General features: G+C 45.0%; 1 protein-coding gene across 5 annotated transcripts in view; it reads left to right on the top strand.

Moving 5' to 3' along the window:
* Positions 1–19,668, top strand: part of LOC117147893 (broad-complex core protein) — a 77,698-nt gene extending 58,030 nt beyond the window's left edge. Inside the window, exon 9 of one of the 5 annotated variants that reach the window (XM_033314994.1) lies at positions 17,563–19,668. In XM_033314994.1, coding sequence (XP_033170885.1) covers positions 17,563–18,374 — 812 coding nt within the window. In that variant the 3' untranslated portion in view covers positions 18,375–19,668. Of the gene's footprint in view, positions 1–1,830; positions 4,085–6,259; positions 10,518–13,215; positions 14,687–17,562 lie in introns of those variants that run through there. The other 4 variants (XM_033314996.1, XM_033314992.1, XM_033314993.1 and 1 more) reach the window with 4 other exon arrangements.
* Positions 19,669–20,077: the final 409 nt, after the last annotated feature.

Here is a 20,077-nt window from a genome sequence, read left to right on the forward strand (position 1 = left end):
CACAAACACACACACAAACACTGTGAGAAAAGGAGAATTCAGAGTTATATCTTACGTCTAGCATATCTAGAATAAATTAATTACTTTAACTTCCGTGCGAAGCATTCAAAATTCACTAATTTTAAGATCCACAATTGGTGACCCAGGCAATATGAAAATTGAAAAGCAAAAATCGAAAAATGTATCCATTACTAATCTATTTAAGTTACCACCTAAGCACACAATCGAATTAAAAGCTGTGGATGGATTGGATGGGATTCGGCGGAAGTGACGTAAATTACATAAACTAAAAATTTGGTTGTAGTATACATATAATGTCAAAATAATACTGTTAAACTGCAAAGGCAAAGCTCCAATCCGCCCACAGCCCCAAGAATACCAAAGCGAAACAAGAACAAAAATTATAATTTAAGCACAATGTACATTTTACGAAATTCCAAGCAAAAATAAGTCAAAATTTAAACCGAAACTAGAAAATGCCACTAAGATCCCGGAGAGAGATGATGATGGTGGAGACAAAGGTGATTTGGCAAGGGGTTTAATTCTAGTGCTTTTTAAGTGACACAACCACACACAACCCCGAACTCCCTACACACACAGCTCACACACACAAACACACACACAAAGACACGAGGTACGGGAAGTCAAACAACCAGAACAACACAAAAAAAAAAAAACACAAAACACGCACAATAAAAGCGATACAGAGATGATATGATGAACTTCTTATGGTGACGGTGTTCTACAAAACGCACCCACACACAAACACGGAAACATACACAAGCACCCAGACACACACACACACAAACAGACACAACAAACACACCACTTACGTCTCTGAACTCAAAGGCTCCTCCTACTATTCCTAATCCTAATTTTAAATTGCCACACAACACCGCACACTATGGTAATGAGTAAAACAAGAACAAACCAAACTACAAAAAACAAACCAGCCAACCCAAACCAATACCAATACCAATACCAGCCAACCAACAAGAACCTCAAACTAAACCTAAACCAAAACCAAGCCAAAACCAAACGAAGAACCCCAACAATTTTGCACACGTTGAGTATCCGGTAGTGTCCATCGAGCGATCAGATCGACATCGATGTCCATATGTAGACGCAGCCGCCAAGAAAGAAAGAAAGAAAGAATCGAAACTGGGCTGGAACTGAACTGAGTCACAGTCGCAGTAACAGTCGCAGTCACAGTCACGCAATTCGGTTTCGAGTTGAATGGTGAAGAACTGAAACTGAATCGTCGTCAAACAATCAAAAAGAAATCAATTTCTCACATTTGCCATGCGAAGCCAACCGTTTTCTTTTCCACATGCCACTTACCCGATATCCCCAGATATCCCAATATATATCTCCCGATATATCCATCCCTTCCTACCACACCATCTACTTCTTTCTCTCTCTCTCTCTCCTCTCTCTCTATCTCTCTCTCCGCCGTTCTGTATATCTCTCTTTCTAATGTCACGCAATCCGCTAGAAAAACAGATTGAACAATCGAAAAATAAATCCAAAGTTAAATTAGCCACCAGCTTTTGTTAACAAAAGCTAAAGCAGAAATGAAGCAAACTTATATATTTGATGCAAAAAATGCTAACGAAATTCGTTTTCTGATAACCATCCGGCAATGCACACATGAAATCAACTGAAATTAAATCAAAAATTCTGAAAAAATTCCAAAATTTCAAAATCCAAATCGAAACCAATGAGAAATCACGCAAAATTGAGACGAAAAAAGCAATTCAATTCAATAACAACTCGTTGTCCTTGGGCTAATGCGACGTTTTCTGACTTTTTTCCCCACCTTGTCGTCAGGTAAACTGACGACAAATGCTACAACTACAACAACAATAAACAACTTGATTACCACCAACAACAACAACAACTACGATTACTCTCTACCAACAAAAAACTCCAACTCTCAAAAAACTCCATCACCAACAACAACAACTCCAACAACAACAACTCCAACTCGACCTACAGCCATCACAAGTGCCTCCGGCATCTGTGGCCTTAACCTCTCCACATTTGCAGCCAACGGGAGCAGCAGCGGCGGGAGCAACGGCGGCCTCTCAATGACCGCCCTGCTGCCCCAGCAGCAGCAACAACAGCACCAGATGTCGCAACAACAGCAGCAGCAACAGCAACAGCAGCAGCAGCAGCAGGGGAACAGCTCCAGCGGCCAACAACAACAGCCCAACGGGATCCTGGCCTGCAGTACGCCCAAGGCCAATACGCCCACCACCACACAGCAGCAAATGTACGCGGCGGTGATGGCCGCTGCCGCATCCGCGTCCGCCTCGACGAGCGGCAGCGCCAACAGCTCGCTGAACAACTCGAACTCGACATTGAACACCTCGGGGGGACTGAACAACTCAGCCAGCGGCGGCGACGACTTCCGGTGCAATCCGTGCAACAAGAACCTGAGCTCGCTGACGCGCCTCAAGCGGCATATTCAGAACGTTCACATGCGCCCTACCAAGGAGCCCGTGTGCAACATCTGCAAGCGCGTCTACAGCTCCTTGAACAGCCTGCGCAACCACAAGAGCATCTACCACCGCAACCTCAAGCAGCCGAAGCAGGAGCCAGGCGTCGGCGCAACACAGGCGGCGGCCAATAGCTTCTATCACCAGCAGCACCAGCAGCAGCAGCTCAACCACCACTCCTCCTCATAGGGCTTCATGTACTTTGATTACCGCCAGCAGCATCAGGCCCAGCACCACCCACACCCGCATCCGCACTCGCATCCGCGCCCGCATCCGCACCACGGGGGGTTCTCCAGTTGAGGGGGAGCAGGTTTTTGTTAAGTTTGAATGAACCGAATGTCAAGCATATGTAGGTGTAAGGCGTATGAACACATATATACGCTCATACACTCACTCACACAACCAGACCCACACTCACACACTCAAGACGGTGCTTTTTGTACACATTAACTATTAAAGACCAGGACGAAGGAAGCGAATGTGCACATACACACAGTCTAGGCTAGTTACAATTAGTTGCCTTCGGTAGTTGCTAAGCACAGGATACACAGTTTATACAGATTAAATCGATAGCTGTTAGTAAACCCGAGACCACCCGCCCATCCCCCTGTAAAGTTCCCAGGAGTTTGGTATGGGAACCCCATTACCATCCCACTGCCCAGTCCCGAACCCAATCTCAATCCCAATACCAATACCAATCCCAATCCCTGTCCAGGTTCACTGTTTCTCGTCTTAATAAGGAACTAACAGAGGTGCCCGTAGTGAATTCTTCGAAATGGCTTTAACTAAATACAATTTATCCGATGGACAGCATATTATTCTGTATACACCTCATGATAGGCGGCAGTCGCACATCGATTAGAAGGGGGAAATGTGAAGCGTTAGACGTATGAATAATCTCTCTCTTAAAGTTAGACTAAACTAAAGACCGAACTGCACTTTTTTTTTACCATTACGAAGTATATGCATAATGTTAAAGAGTTACGATTTATAGCTAGTTGTAGGCGAAGAAACACATGTTTGGAAGCTTAGGAGTTTACAAGAAAAAAGAAGCGACGAGCAGAGGAGCGACCGACCGAACGACCGACCAATTGCAAAGATCTTTTCTTTAGTACTTTAAACTAGTTATCAGATTCTGAATAGTTAGGGTTAAGCGCACCGTAACACCCGCACACGCACACGCACACACCTATTTACACACGAATCATGATGCATATGTATGTCTAGAATAATGAAATGTTTAACCATAGTGTACTTTTTTTTTTTGGATTTTTTGTATATTTAATGTTAGTTATGCGAATATTGAGTAATGATACCGAAATGTTGACCGGATACTTTGATGAGTAAACCTGTGTTCGTTAATTTTTAGTGCTGCTAAGTAAAGATACAGACATTTGTTTGTGCGTAAGACCTATGAATACAAGCAAATATATATATATATACATATAAACACAACACACTCACACATCGCCAAGCCAATGCAGCTGAGATCCATGTACCAGCGTTTGCGGCTCTGCGCGAAGAACTCCACTTTCTACTCTAATTCAATTCATTATATTTACAATAAACGTCTACACATTAAAGCGATATTTCATTTACCCCCCGCTCCCCAGGCCACTCCCCCAAAGCACCCACGTCCCCAGCCTCGTATGTTGTATGCATGTCAATCGAGGCTTTGTCATCAGCGCCCGTGGGAACCGAACCTAATGAAATAACCGAAAGAAAGGACCGATAGAGGTCCAAAGCCCTCACCCTCTATCTTTCTATCTCTGTATCTTATCATGCACATATTGTCCACACTCATAACCATACATCGTAACTTAGATCGTAGTGCCAGGACGTGGCCCTTTGGGTCACGTCAGTGTAACATGTCATGTGTGCCTAGCCGAGCAGAGCCGAGCCGAACCAATCCGAATCGCATCGAACTTTGACCCCATCACACTAATCCGCCACATTCGTTCATCTCGGGTCGAGCGCGAACTTTGCCCATTTTAGGAACCCCCCAGAATCAGCCCAAATCAGCAACCAAATTAACTATAACTAGAACTATACTAACACCTCACAATCAACCAAGCCACCAACTCGATCCCTCTGCTCCGCTCCGCTCCGCTCCACTCCACTGTGAGGGGCGGGTGAGCCACCAATGAAGCGCTGAGTATCTGAATCTGAATCTTAGAGGTGCTCCCCCCCAATCCACTGACCCCCTAACTACCAACCCTCGCACACAACCGAACATTGGAATAAGCCCCCTGTGTGTGAGACCCACCCGTTCCCGAAAGCACGTTTAATCTACCGCACATTTGGTTCTTTTTAACCAGTTCCCCCGACACCCCGAACCCCAAGAACCCAGAGCCCCACCCAAAGCTCCCACCTATGCAAACCCAATCGAACCCAACACAGGCAACGGTGCTGCGATTGAGTTTGAAAAAAAGAGACACTAGTGACAACCGCAAGAAAAAATTGACAACTTGCAAGTAAACAAAATAAAAACCGAAAAAAAAACAGAATAACTAAAAGGGAAAATCAAAATAATACTAAACATTTTATATATACAACAAATCAATCAGGCCAAACATGTTTCAAAATTTTGCTAAACTTAACAAACAATTGAAAAATCACAATCAAAATCGAAATCGTAATCGAGCGAAAAAATGAACGCATACAAATTGGAATTGAAGTCGAAATTGAATCGAAAAACGAGAAATACGAATCGAATCGAAAAAAAGACAAGACAAATTGGTTTAAAGCATCCACGAAATTCGTGACAAATTATCAACGATCAGAGCACACCCAAATTGGCAAAATAGACACCACAAAATTATCCACCAGTTTACAAGGTCGTCCCCAAGGTCGTGGCAACTGCAAATGCAACTGCACCTGCAACTGCCAACGATCGGGGTGCAAATTTCCGAATTCGAACCGAACCGAACCGAACCGAAACAAATCCGATTCGGACTCGGATTCGATATCGAATTTGAGCCGAGTTTCCCACCTGCGGCATTATGAACTGTGCAATTCGAGTTCAAAGTTCAACAATATCCATCACAAACTAGCCACAGCAACAGCAACAACAACAGAAACAGCAACAAAACAGTCAACAAACCGTTTTATTACCATTTTATTTCCATGCGTTTTCCCCAAAAAAAGCCAAAACCAAAAAAAGGAAATGAGAACCAACCCGAAACTCCGAAAACGTGAGATTGCGAATCGCACTCCGAAAATGAATCTGAATTTAAATCTGAACTCGAACAGCGTTTTTTCAATACAAAATTCCTTGATCAAAACCAATGAGAGCCAGATAAATTCCGCACTAAAAAACCAAATGAAGCAACCGACCTAAGCAAAAGATTGAATTAAAACAGTTTATGGAAAAGCAAAGTTAGCAAATGTACATTGTTTTGAGCCTGGATTTGTTAGTGTTATAAAAGTAAACAAAACAAACAACAAACATACAGATACAAAAAACAGAAACAGATACAGATACAGATACAACTGCAAATGCAGATAACAGATACTCTGACGTGGACGAAGCCACACTAACACCACAACATCTAGACATGAACGCACCGACTGTTACAGCAACTACTACTATTACTACTACTACTCCAACTACACACAACTAAACAACAAGAAACAACCCAAACCAAACAAACAAACAAACAAACAAACCAACCAACCAAATAACAACAAAGTCAAATATACAGAAAAGTCACTATTGTCTCTTTTTTTCTTCTCTTCCTTTCTAAATGACCGTTTAGGTGGCAGCACCGGCAGCCTACTCAGTGGCGTCATTGTGCCCGGCGGTAGTGGTGGCACCCCTAGTAATAGTAGTAGCAACAACAACAACAACAGCAACAATCAACAACAAAAAGTAGAACAACAGTCATCACCACACCAACTCCTCCAACAACAACATCATTCCACACCACATACCAACAGTCCACAACTGAAGCAGGAACAACCGAAGTCGGGCGGCGGGAGCTGCAAGTCCAGCGACCTGCACATTGCAGCGGGCAGTGAGCGCAGCCTCTCCCGATCCTCCCAAGGAATGCCAGACGCCGGCGGGCACAGTGCCACGCCCTCTCCCACCGCCGCCTACCACAAGCGCGAGAGGGAGCGCGAAAGAGAGCGCGAACGGGAGCGGGAGCGCGAGCGGGAACGCTCGCTCGACCATGAGCGCGACTTGGAGAGACCAGGCGGCACCGGATCGCCACCACCGCCGCCGCCGTCGCATCACTCACATTTCGGCCAGCACCCACTGTCGCTGCTGCCCAGCCACCACCAGCTGCACGCGACCCACCACGAGCTGAGCGCCGCCGCCGCCCACCATGCTCACGCCCACGCGCATGCCGCCCACGCCCATGCCTTAGCACGCGCCGGATCGCCAATGGAGCACCACCACCTGTTGCACCACAGACGCGCCTCGCTTTCCCCCTCGGGGGCCGTTTCCTCGGCCAGCGGAGCGGGTGGACGCGGAGGCGGCGCTGGCGGACCGGGCGGACCCGGCGGCAGCCTGCTGTCATCTGTGCGCGCCCAGGACGTGGCACAGGCCAATAGACTCCTTCTGCCCCTGCCCCTCAACGCCTGCCACCGGTGCGACGTGTGCGGCAAACTGCTGAGCACCAAGCTCACGCTGAAGCGCCACAAGGAGCAGCAGCACCTGCAGCCGCTGAACAACGCCGTGTGCAACCTGTGCCACAAGGTCTTCCGCACGCTGAACTCGCTGAACAACCACAAGAGCATCTATCATCGCCGCCAGAAGAACCACCACTCGTATTTCCACCACGGCGCCGGTGTGAGCCAAGCGGGCAGTCCGGGCAGTCGGCTGCATCAGTCGCTCAGTTCGTTGAGCGCAGCAGCAGCGGCGGCCAACAATAGCGTTAATGTAGGCGGTGGATCGGTAGGCGGGGCCGGGGGCAATGCAGTGGCTGCTGCTGCAGCCGCAGCTGCCGCGGCGGCCGAACTGCTTCTCTCTCCGATCGTTGGCGCCGCTGCCGTGGCCGGGGGTACGGCCAGCTCCACGCTCCAGCTGGCGGCGGCGCACCAGCAGCAGCAGCAACAGTCGTCGCCGGGCATTGTCAAACCGTGCATGGACTTCTTATAAGATCAGCAGCAACTCTTGCAGCAGCTGTTCCACGTGGCGCTCAACAACTCCGCGGCGGCAGCGGCGGCTGCAGCGGCAGCAGCTGCGGCGGGTGGATCGGGAGGGGGCCCAGGCGGAGTGGGAGCTGGGCCGGAGTCAATCAACGGAGGCGGACAGGAGTACGGAGGAGTGCAGGGGCCGAGTGGCACGCCCACTGTCGATCTCACCCAGCTGGAGCACTCGGCTGGAGGCGGTGGATTCTCAGCCGCCGCCGCCCTGCAGCACCACCTGCCACACCACCTAGCACACCAGCATCCGATGTCCCACCAGCATCCCCACCAGCTGACACACCAGCACCCGCACCCCCATCCGCACCAGCATCCATATGAACGCATGAATTTACTAGACCAATAAGCGAGGCGCCAGAAAGTATGCTACGAATGATGATCGGGCACCAGACACACGCACACGCGCACATGAAGGCACACACACACACACGACGGAGGAGACGGACGGGAGGAGGAAGCGAGGAGGAGAAGAAGGAGGAGGAGGAGAAGAACCGACCGAACGAAAAAGGAGCAGAGGGAGATTAGGACTATACTACGACCACGTAGACATTTCAATTTCGGATCTCACAGAACGGAAAATTCAAAGACTTTTTCGGCCAGAAAGAAAACGAAAGAAAACTAAAATACAATGGCGAACATCGAGATAAAGCAATGATGAAAGCGCAAGCAAGGAGAGGAAAGGAAGACAAAAACATTTTTAGGCAAATGGAAAAACTGTGATTATTTACGACTTGATTATAAAGCAAGCAAAAACAAAGGTCTTTTACGATAAAGCTATATATGTATATGTAGCTATATACAAGCATAATGCACACACCGACACACACACGCACACTCATTCAGATCGCGCTGGAATCGGACTCGTATACATATAAGGATTTTTTTTGACCATCCCAAATTGGGATGCGAATAGAGTTTGTCACTAAACACTAGATTAGGAGAAGCAGCGCTCCATCGCTTGGAGCCTGGAGCACAGGATAGAAGACTGTAAACAATGCCACATGCCACATGTCCATCCTCATGCTCATGCCCACCCCACACACGCCCCTGAGTATTACCCAATAAATGCGCTGAATGCCATCACCCATCGTCACCCCGGCTCTGAATCTGAATGTGAATCCGATCCTATCTTATCAGATCATATCATCATATCGATGTGGGCGGGGATGCAGCCGGGGATCACACTGAATTGCAACCTCTCCCGATTTGTACAGCATTCATATAACTATTCTATCTTCCTCACCACTGCACACTCATGAACAGAAAAACAACAAACAACCAATGCATATATATATTTTTTTTTTGTTTTTTTGATATGATTGTAAGATACGAGATATATATATAGATATATATATATATATATACACAGATATATATACATAAACATATGTGTACATTTAGCAGCCACTAAATATTCATCAAATGAGTAGCAAGGTCAATGTAAAAACCGCAACAATGTAAACCTAGCCCTAAGTGAACGAGTGTGTAATACGATTTTTTTTACTTATCTACAACTAAGAGCGTTGCTCCTAAGAAACCACACACGAGTATACATAAATACATAATACATTTGTAAATGTATTTGCATAACTATGAGACGAATACGATATGAATACGATATGAATATAACTAAGACTATGACTCAGCATAACGCATACGCAGCAAAGCATAAATCAATTTCGAGATGAAAGTCGGGTGGGCGGAGATCTTGGATCGTGATCGTGTATAGGTGGAAATAGCACTGAGTGGAGTTAACCAGATGAGTAAGTCGTGCGCGTTTCGAAGCTTGGGAAGTGGATGGGAGTAACGGGGACCAGGACTGACTAGTGTTAAACTCAACCGAAGGGGGCGATGAGCACTCATCGATAAACGTTAGCTTATATGTATGTAGCTGAAACTCGACAAGGAACAATTTAATTGACGGTCCCCAGTTGAAGTGTCGGCACTTATGGTACGTACTATACTATGCTTTCCAATTGGCACACTTTGCGACTCAAAATGTATAATCAAAATTAGCGACCAGATATATGTATGAATGTAGATGATGATGGTTTACTTTGCTTCCAGCACACCTTAACTTAATTTGAAGACTGATCACTCGAAGTAGAACTTTGAAGGGGGGCGAGGTTTAGAACTAGAACAGGCCGTATCAAGTGGTCTCAGGCAAAGAAACCGCAGGAAACGACACTATTTTTTTAGGCGCGTGCAATTTCATCTTGGGTTTTTCGTTGGGGTGCCCATTAGCTTTGGGATAGCGATAGAAAGGATAGTAGCCTTAGTTAAAGGTCAGGACCAAATGACCGATAGTATCTACATATATGAAGATAGAAAGAGAGCGCGAGACAGTGATGAGGAGAGGAGTGGAAGTGGAAAAAAGTTTGAGCGCTGATACGTTGTATGCGAGTATAGTCGAATTTTATATTTTATACAACCTATTATAATTAACTCTTAATGTAACTCACCCACGCATAATCTAGGCGCATGGCGAAATTCTCAATTTCCCCAATGTATGTATTTTTTTTTCTTGCTTCTTTTGGCAAACGAAAAGTCTGAAAAGTTGATTAAGTTGAATCATCTACGTTTTGATACCAAAATTCGATTTACATAGCTTATGCACGTACGACTACTTTAAGTTCACCCTACGTACGAGTACACCCGTAACCGTGTCCGTATCCGTATCCGTACCCGAATCTGTATCTATCTATCAATAAGGAGAACCCTCCGTTTGTTACGCCCCACGCGATCTGAAATCGCCAGCTGCAATGCCATATACCCATATACAGAGCATCCGAGTGCTCCGACCTCACCCCCAAATGTCACCTCGTTTTTATTATATTCAATAAATGTGGAATTTGTAAATCCAGACGCATGTATGTATGTATGAGTACCGAGTACAGAGTACTGAGTCACACATAGCAGTTCAAGGAAGTGGAAGTTTAAATGTCGATTATTTAAAACATGTACTACTCACAGACTAACAGACATCGCAGATAACAGTTCACAGTTTACAGTTCACAGATCGCAAAACCCAGTGTGTATGAGAGGGTCGTCATGTGAGTACAGAGCCCAGGAGTTACTCAACTTATTACACTGAGGACCTAGCCAACTAACTAAACTAACTAAATAGCATATTGATACTCGAAATAGCAGCAGTAAGGCCTCGATAAGCGAGGCGTCCTAACAGAAGAATACCGAAATACCGAAATACAGAAATACAGAAAACCCAAATCAGAAATGAGAATACCGAATAAACAACAGAATACCAACTAATAATCAATAGTAGGTTCGCCTGTTTATCTTGTGCACTAAGAATATTTTTTCCTATTCGTATAGATGTTCCCCACAGCCTCCCCTAACCGAAGTTCCCAAAATCCCTTGCCAGTTAAGTGAATGTATGCATACTGAACCGTATTATCCAATGAACCATTAGCTCCAAGCCACATAAAGCTTACAATTACAATTACATTAACAACTACAATTACAATTACAATACGCGATATTTAAAAATAAACTAAACTACAGTAACAGTAACAGTAACAGTAACAGTGCAGTAACTACATGGCTATACATACATAAGTAAAATAGCAAATCCGAGGAAGTAAGAGCAAATGACGGCTTGCCCCCAGCATTCAATCGAATGCATAGAAATAGAAACCGCAACCGAAACAGAAACAGAAACCGAAACCAAAAGGTGTTGAGTGCAGAAGGGATGCGGAGTGGATGTGGACTCTGGTGGTCCAAGATGTTCCATTCGGCGGCTCCTTTCTACGCTCAGGATCAAGGACAAGCCAAATCAGTTAAATATCTTATCTAGTTGGAAACACTCACTCGTACACAAACGCTTGCATACTTATAGCTGTAGAAATATAACCCATACCAATATCAGTAACCACACCCACACCCACAGCCACAGCCACACCGATCGAAGATCAAGTCAGAATTCAGAAGGGAATACCAACAGCAGTAGTATGAATACAAACGCAACAGACAGAAGTTTCCTTTGGCGACAATTTCGAATTGTTTTTCCCATAAGCTCGAACTTGAACTCGAACTCAAACTACAATAAAAACTATTAAGTTTTCCACTCTAGCCTAGTAAGAAATGTACATTTTTGTCTCCTGTACGTTCACTTGTACATATTATAAGCAAGGTGCCAGCACTAGAACTAACCCAAGCGGCAAGCCACTCCTACACACACATATATATGCAAAGCAAAGTAACGAAATAACAAAAAAAAAAAAACAAAAAACAACAACAAATTAAATAATTAATAATTTTATGTATTTGTGTAAATGTCAAGCAGACAAGACAACACTCCAAGGAAGCAAAACCAAAACCAAATCAAACAAATCCGAACCGAACCGAACTCATTCATTTCGTTATACGTAAATCGGAGAGCAAGATCATTGAAATCAAGTCAGTGAAATGAAAATCGCACACGAAAACAAAATGCAACGCAGACACTCACACACTCAGACAGACAGACAGAAGGAAAACGAGTATTTTCATAATTAAAACAGAAATGATATCGTGTTATTATTTAAATAAATAGAATGTATATAAGTGAACCTTTGTATGTGCCGAGGATTTCTTTCTTAACCCGCCGGTTGTCCTGCTACGGGAACCAGGAACCAGGAACCGGGAACTGGAAACGGGAAACTTGGGGCTCTCGATTCTATGATTCAGTGTCCACTTTGCAATCTCCCCCTAACCCTTTCTCCCCCTTCTCCACGGCCCCGACTTGATCCCGCCCGAGCACCAAACCTGTGACGCCGTTGAGTCCATAAGTCCATCTGTGCGAGTGTCTGGTGGTGGGACCACTCATTCAGTCCACTCCGCTCCACTTCATCCAAAACAACAACGCACCCACCTTTCGAGCGCAGAATGCCGCCTAACCCTGGCATGGTCGCTCTCAGTCTCGCCCCCGTCTCGCCGAACCCCGAGGCCTAACACCAGATCGCTATATTAATCCAATGTCACCCAACCTTCCAACCTTCCACCACCCACTACCCACTTAACTGATAACGCTAGTTGTAACCGTAACTGTTAACTGTCAGTCGATAACACGGGCCACTCATCACCGCCGGTGGTGGAGCACCACTCCACTCAGATCCAGTCCAGTACAGTCCAGTAAAGTCCAGTCCAGTGCACTACGCTGACCCCAATCCGCTCCAAGGATGGAAGTTGGTGATGGTGGTTTAGAAGCTGGCACTGGACCAGAAATATATACCTATACCTTTTATTTACGTTTTGTATGTATATGTAATGTTATTTATTTATGTATTTTACCATTGCCACATATGCCAAACACTCGAACACACACCTGCAGCTGTTCACCGCACTGCTCGGTGGCTATTCATGTGTGGGCGCCATTCATTAAAAACATTTCAGTTACTCCAACCCAGCGTAAGAATGGTCTGACGCAACCAAGTTCTATGCGAATAAAAATACTATAAGATATCGGTCAATTTCCGTAGTTAGGATAAGGCTACAACCAAATACCAATACCAAATACCAATACCAATCATACCAAACCCAAATCCACCAATCCACCAATTTGCAGGAAACTCGCCCAAGAAACTCTTCTCATGCCAGCTCTGCGGTAAGCTCCTCTGCTCGAAAGCCTCGCTCAAGCGCCACATTGCCGACAAGCACGCCGTGCGCCAAGAGGAGTACCGCTGCGCCATCTGCGAGCGCGTCTACTGCTCCCGCAACTCGCTCATGACGCACATTTACACGTACCACAAGTCCCGTCCCGGCGAAATGGAGATGAAGGACATTAAGCTCTATAACCAGTTCAACTCGTCGATCTGAGACTCAAAGCCCTTGCCGGGCCGCCTTAGCAGCGTGCCACAGCAAAGCCAACAGCCACAGCAACAATTAACAGCGATGAAAGCCAGCACGACCATGACCATGACCATGACCCCTACCACCATTACCACGCCGACTCAAACACCAAGCCAGGCTCAGACTCCTACCTCAATTCCGATGGCAGATCACCAGGATCTAGCCATCTACCCAAAGCGACCAATGCCGCTGAACGACCAGTACCAACTGCTAATACAGCAGCGACAGATAATGACCCTGTACGACTACTACCTCTACCAGCGTAATAGTCACAGCCACAGTCACAGTCGCAATCACGGTCAAAGTCACAGCAGCAGTCACGGCCCTTCGATTGCCACCACGAGCAACTAGATATCGGCTAGAACTAAGCTCAAACTTAAAGCAATGCCATTATGTAGTGATATATATACATACCTACCAATCTATTATACACGACGAACAAAAAAAAATGTAGGCCCCATCTTTATTATTACGAGGTGGCGACGATTACGAACAATACAATTAATAACGTATTATAACTAAAGACATTAGATGTAAGGTAGTTATATGAGGACATTTGAAACACTTTTAGATTAGACCTAGATTAGTCGGATCAACCTATACATCGACTTGCTGACTTTTTCACAACTCACGCCTATGGACCAGTATATAGAATACGGATATACACTGTTTACACTCTGTGGCCTTCTTTTACCTTATACCTCATACAACGTACTCGTAGTCAATTTTACAATTATAGCTATTTTCGTGTTTCTGTTGGTTCGAAAACGGACGGACCTCGCACAAGTTGCCTTTCTGAATATCTGCGTAATTTTTCACTCTACCTAGACAAACTGGACAGATTATAACGTGCTTTCTTCCGCAAGATGAATATACTACTATGAAGCAATAAAATATATACATATATATATATATATATTTATAACATATACAATATAACTCGACGACGATAGTTGATAATGAAAGTAAGGCGCAAGAATAAAACTTAGGAGTAAGTCCCCAGTTTGCCGATCAACTTGTGCCTAGAGCTATAGATGTTGAAGCAAGAGCAATAATGGCGTGGCAGCATGCGGCTCGGCTTATCTCAACCAGATCAAGAACAACTACCAAACACAGTTTGTCGAGCGGAGAATAAGATCGAGATGCAAAAGAAGCAAATTCCTGAATCTTGCCAAAATCGGAGGGATGATGTAATGATGTACCAGAATGCCAGTGCCGCAACTTGAAATTTACTCGCTACCAGCGTCTCTCTACTCGCACCCGCTACTCGTTATTCAGTCAGTAGAAGATCGCGCGCTTGCTAAAGGTTAGCCCAACATCTTAAACTACATTGGTAGCCAAGTATCCGACCATGCGCCGATACGTAGTTAGTACATACATGCTATCTCCCTCTCATGGCCACGTTCTACACACTGTCCTACTCTCTACTGAGGCCAGCCGTCCCTACTCGGCTGAATCTGCATCTGTCTGTACAAGCATTTCTTCTTCCTCTGTATCTATCCTTTATCTCCTTGCCAAACACACTAACGATCCATTAAGCGTGCTTCGCCTTCTTCGCGAAACGCTCTAATCTGTACAAATTGTTTCTATATGAGAACAATTAACCCGACCAACCACTGCGCAAAATCAGTCAGTATATGGTCAGCTTGGCACTAAAAATATGCACACTCCTCGTCTATACTCGCCGCTCTGGCCACCATCCGCCTGAGTACTCTTTTGTATATTGTAAACCATTGTAAATTGCCTGCTCATTCGCGCTCCGAAATCTACTACCAGTTCTCGATCTGGCTCTCTTTCCACTAGACTCGCCGTAGCTATAATCTAACCACTCATGTACAAAGAACATCTGCGACCTGTAAGTACGACCCACGCACTCGCTACTGTAGTCGATCTTCCTCTCTCTTTCTCTGTATCTCTATTTCTGCCTATCTCTTCGTTTCCTACTCGCTCTATCTTATTCAACTCGCTTACACGTCTAAAAACATGAAATACTCCAAAGCTAAGCCACTTTTAGATGTAACAACAGGGCGCTCACCTATCTATCATCCTATTCACTCTCTATCTCAAGTTTTACTAACCGTAGTGACCAAAGCGATCTCGCTCCTCCCTAACTGATTTGGACATTTTCAGATAAAGTCGCCAGAACAATCACCCGGATGCGGTGGTGTGCCATTCCTCCCACTAACACCCCTTTCTCAGCTCCTTTGTACATCTGATCTTCGAACCTGTGCTCCTCTTACGCAGCGTTGACTTGGCATCTGCGTTTCTGGTACTCGTATTGTTGCCACTTTCCTCTCTCTTTATTTTTCTCTGTCTCATTACCTACTGAACCTCTGGTGCAACTGTAAAAACCAAGAGTACTACCCACATATGTAAAACAACACTATTTTCAACTATTAATAGAAATATTGAAAAATAGATAACTTAAAAATGTTTAACGAACGCTGCAACCACAAATAGATACTTAGAAATCTGAATCTGCAAATATTTAACTTTTTGTTTTGGTAAGTTTATGACGTCGGAGGGCCACGAATATACACACATATGTAAATGAAATCCAGATTCGCCACGCTTCTTTTACGCTTAATTTATCGAATCGAGTCGGGGCCCCAACTACTTACTGCAATCATAGTTTCTCATTTACTTAACGCTTTCGTTTCGTTAGATTTCCCTAATTAATACACGAAGGAAACCCAAAAAGAAAAACTAAACCAATCTAACAAACCGAAATGCAAATTAAAGTCGCCAGAATTTAACCAAAAAGAAGGGCGAAAGCTCGCCAGACACATCTGAAATCCATATTCGAAATGTGAATAGCTTCTAATTTAGACTAATATTTATTGCTTTACTTTTGATTCTTTGCTCTCGCTAATCTCTCTGCATGCCACTCGCTACTCGCTTTGCCTCACAGCTACTCGCTTCGCGCTGATTGCTCGCTTAAGTGTCCTCAATCCTTGGCGACGACATCATCTGCTTGCTACCCCTCATCTTCATCACAAACACACCCCACACACGCTCACAAATACACCCATAGACACTCATTCACACGTACGTGTTTTGATTGCATGTGCACAATGTTTGGTTTGTAGTGTAACTCGTTCGTACCTCGTATGTATATATGTACAATCGGTTGTGATATAGACTAATTTCCCTATTTACGCCTACGAAGTAGTAACAAGAGTATAGTGTACAGATCAGTTTGAAATACTCAAAATCACGCGTTCTCAGACCGTCAGGGGTTTGGTTGGTAACTGGCTCATGCATGCATACGCCGCCACCAGAAACTCGACGGGTCCTAAAAAGGTATCTTAGCAGGAGAACAGTTAGTAAAATTAAGTAGAATTCCTTCTCTGCCATAACTCCACACATATGCACATAACATATAAGCTTAGACATGCTAAAGAAAACCGTTAAAATCGAGGTTCAAACGTATCAAGCCATCGACAAAATTAACCGCTTCCGTTTTCAATCCGACCCGTTTCCGATTCGTTCTCTGCAGAAAGCATAAAATAAAACACGAAGAGCACAACGAACCGGAAACCACGATCGGAATAGCCAACGTAGTGGCAAAACCTAAATCTGAACTTGAAACGACACACGCATTTATCTTTACCTATATATTTACACACATATGTATTCGAGTATTCAACTATATAACGCTTTACCTCTACTCTCTGCTAGCAATTAATTAAAATTTATCCAATTCAGGAAGTTCCTAGTGCTATATTAGAGCATTCAAGCATTACTATCTACCGTGTTTTATTTTAAACATCTTCCTCTATCCTGTCCTCCTGAAGTCCGCTCTCCCCGTTCCCTCTGCCACTGAACTTGTCGCCCCGCAAGGGAGTTGATCCAAGTGACAATCTACCATGTATCTTCACCCCTTAACTTGCACTTTTATTTTCATACTTCCTGAACAAACCACAAAAGCAATATAAATATCAATATCAATACCAAAACCAATAAATAAGCCTAAACCAGTTCAAATTGATAAGACCCCACAGCCCTATCAACCGCGCCAGTCCGACCGCTCTAATGCTCTTCTTTTTTATCTCCTGTGCAGGACCGCACAGCATCACCCGCTCCGCAGCTACCTCGCCCACCAGTTCTACCTCATCGCCGCCCTCGCCGCCCACAGCCCTGATCTCGCCGACCAGTTCGCTAAAGGGGAGTCTGGCCGCCGCCGTCTACAGCCTACATAGCCACGCCCACGGCCATGTCCTTGGTCACGCCACCTCGCCGCCGCGTCCTGGCAGCGTGGGCAGCAGTGTGGGCAGCAACCTCTGCACCTCCACCTCCATGGGTTGCGGTGTCAACTCCGGCAACAACAGTGGCAACAACAATGGCAACAACGCGAACAACAACAGCAACAACGGCAACCCCACTAACAACAACAACAACAACAGCAGCAGCACGAGTCCTGGCAGCCAGGCGACGGCAGCGGGAGGAACCGTGACCCAGGCGGGCACGCCTCCGCTACCGCTCCGCATGCCACCGCCCACCAGCGGCGGCATAAACGAGCCGCAGGAATGCCCCTACTGCCGGAGGACCTTCTCGTGCTACTACTCGCTGAAGCGGCACTTCCAGGACAAGCACGAGCAGTCGGACACGCTGTATGTGTGCGAGTTCTGCCACCGGCGGTACCGCACCAAGAACTCTCTGACCACGCACAAGAGCCTGCAGCATCGCGGCTCCAGCGGCATGCTGAAGCGGCTGCTTAAGACGACCGCCATCAAGCACGGACTGGTGGGCCACGGTCATGGGCACGGACATGTCCACCACCCGCATCCGCACCACCACGCCCTGTCCCATCCGCGCACCAGTCTGTATGACTTCACTAGCGAGCTGGGACAGCCGCCACCGGGCATCCAATAGGAGCTAAGTTGGAACGCCATCTTTTAGAGAACGAAGGAGAGCTGGTCAGTCAACCAGTCAGTCCATCCATCGGTTGGATGACCAGTGAGAAGCAGCAGCCAAGACCAGCTACAAATACTTTGCCCATTGTTTTCGCACTGGACCGACGATCCCATCGCTCATCGCCCAAACGCCAGAAAGCAATTGAACGGGGATCTAGATCTCCAGCGTGCACTAGGTCTTAGCTAATTAATGATTAAGCATATTAGGCATATTTTGGCGTCAACTGTTTTATTATTCTTATCCCTATGTTAGGTAATTATTACGATTATTTTTTTGTGTATCCTTAACTCTATTCGTACTATTAGTTATTTGTGCTGCTCTCACCTACTTAGTAGTTGAAGCACCTTCGCTGCTTCATGTGCAATACCTCAAGAATCGTGTAAATAATTTCGATAAATCTTAAATACCTCTGGAAGCTGCTGCACGAGCAGGCCAACACCACAAACATACATACATGCATACATATAAAACACACAATACAAACAGCGTGAAGTTGCGTTTACAGAATACTTATTAGATTTAGATTTATGTTACCATTGATGACAACAACAAATGGGAAGAGAACGAAGGACTAGAACACACACACACCAACACTCACACAACCAGAACCACAACCAAAAGCACCCACACACACACGCACACATGCTGGGGGTCGTGACCCGAGGGCGGGAGCGGTTAGAGCAATAACGGTACATATCATGCAACTGCAACTGCAAATGAATCTGAATCTGCAGCCGAAACTTAATCTAAAACTAAAGAGAAACTAAAGCTGCATCCGAAATAGCAACCGAATCTTAAATAGAATCTAAGCCACCTGTCGGGCGCTACCGGTACTCAGCCGCCGCCCCCGCACTTCCAGCATAAATATATGTTGTTGTCGTTGTTTTCATTAAAACACACACACACATAGGCCAGAAACAACACACAATCATACAATGTTCACTCTACTTTTTTTTTTACTAGTTTTAGGCGCATTAAACTTATTTTATTTGCCAACTGCTGCGCCAAACGTGCGTTCTCTAAAGAGTCGGATTCCAGTAAGAGTAGATAAAGGTCCTACTACGGATCGGCGGCAGATTAGATTGTATAAGATGTGTGTATTTTTTTTCGAGGGAGCCGTAACTGTAAATGTAGCTCATATATAAGACTAGAAGTAAGCTTAATTCAAATGTAATGTTAAAAGTCGGCGGGGCACGGAGAAGACAAACGTGCAGAAGCGAAACACAAGAGACAAGAAAAGAAAAGAAAGAAACAAACAAACAAGCAAAATCAACCAACAAACAAAAGAAAAACGTTATCAGGGATAAAATATCAAGTATGCAGTAGGAAAGTAATTTTTTCTACTTATTCACGAATACGACGAATAAAGTAACAGAAATTAAAATCACTTTTTTATATACACATACATATACACACGCGCGCGTATAAACGATAAATGTGCATATGCGTACGCGCAAGCGAAGAGAAACAACTAAACTAAAGTCTATGTATACATGTATATACTTTACACCATTTACCATATACAATTTATAAGCCGATATGCCGACGATATACACATATACAATGTTAGTATGGTGTATTATAGAAGACAGATGAGCTGTAAACGTTTTTGCAAACGAAAATCAAGAAAATAACGTATTTAACAAAACCGCAAAGTAACT

Source organism: Drosophila mauritiana, chromosome X (genome assembly GCF_004382145.1).
Source record: "Drosophila mauritiana strain mau12 chromosome X, ASM438214v1, whole genome shotgun sequence".
Classification (NCBI taxonomy): domain Eukaryota; kingdom Metazoa; phylum Arthropoda; class Insecta; order Diptera; family Drosophilidae; genus Drosophila; species Drosophila mauritiana.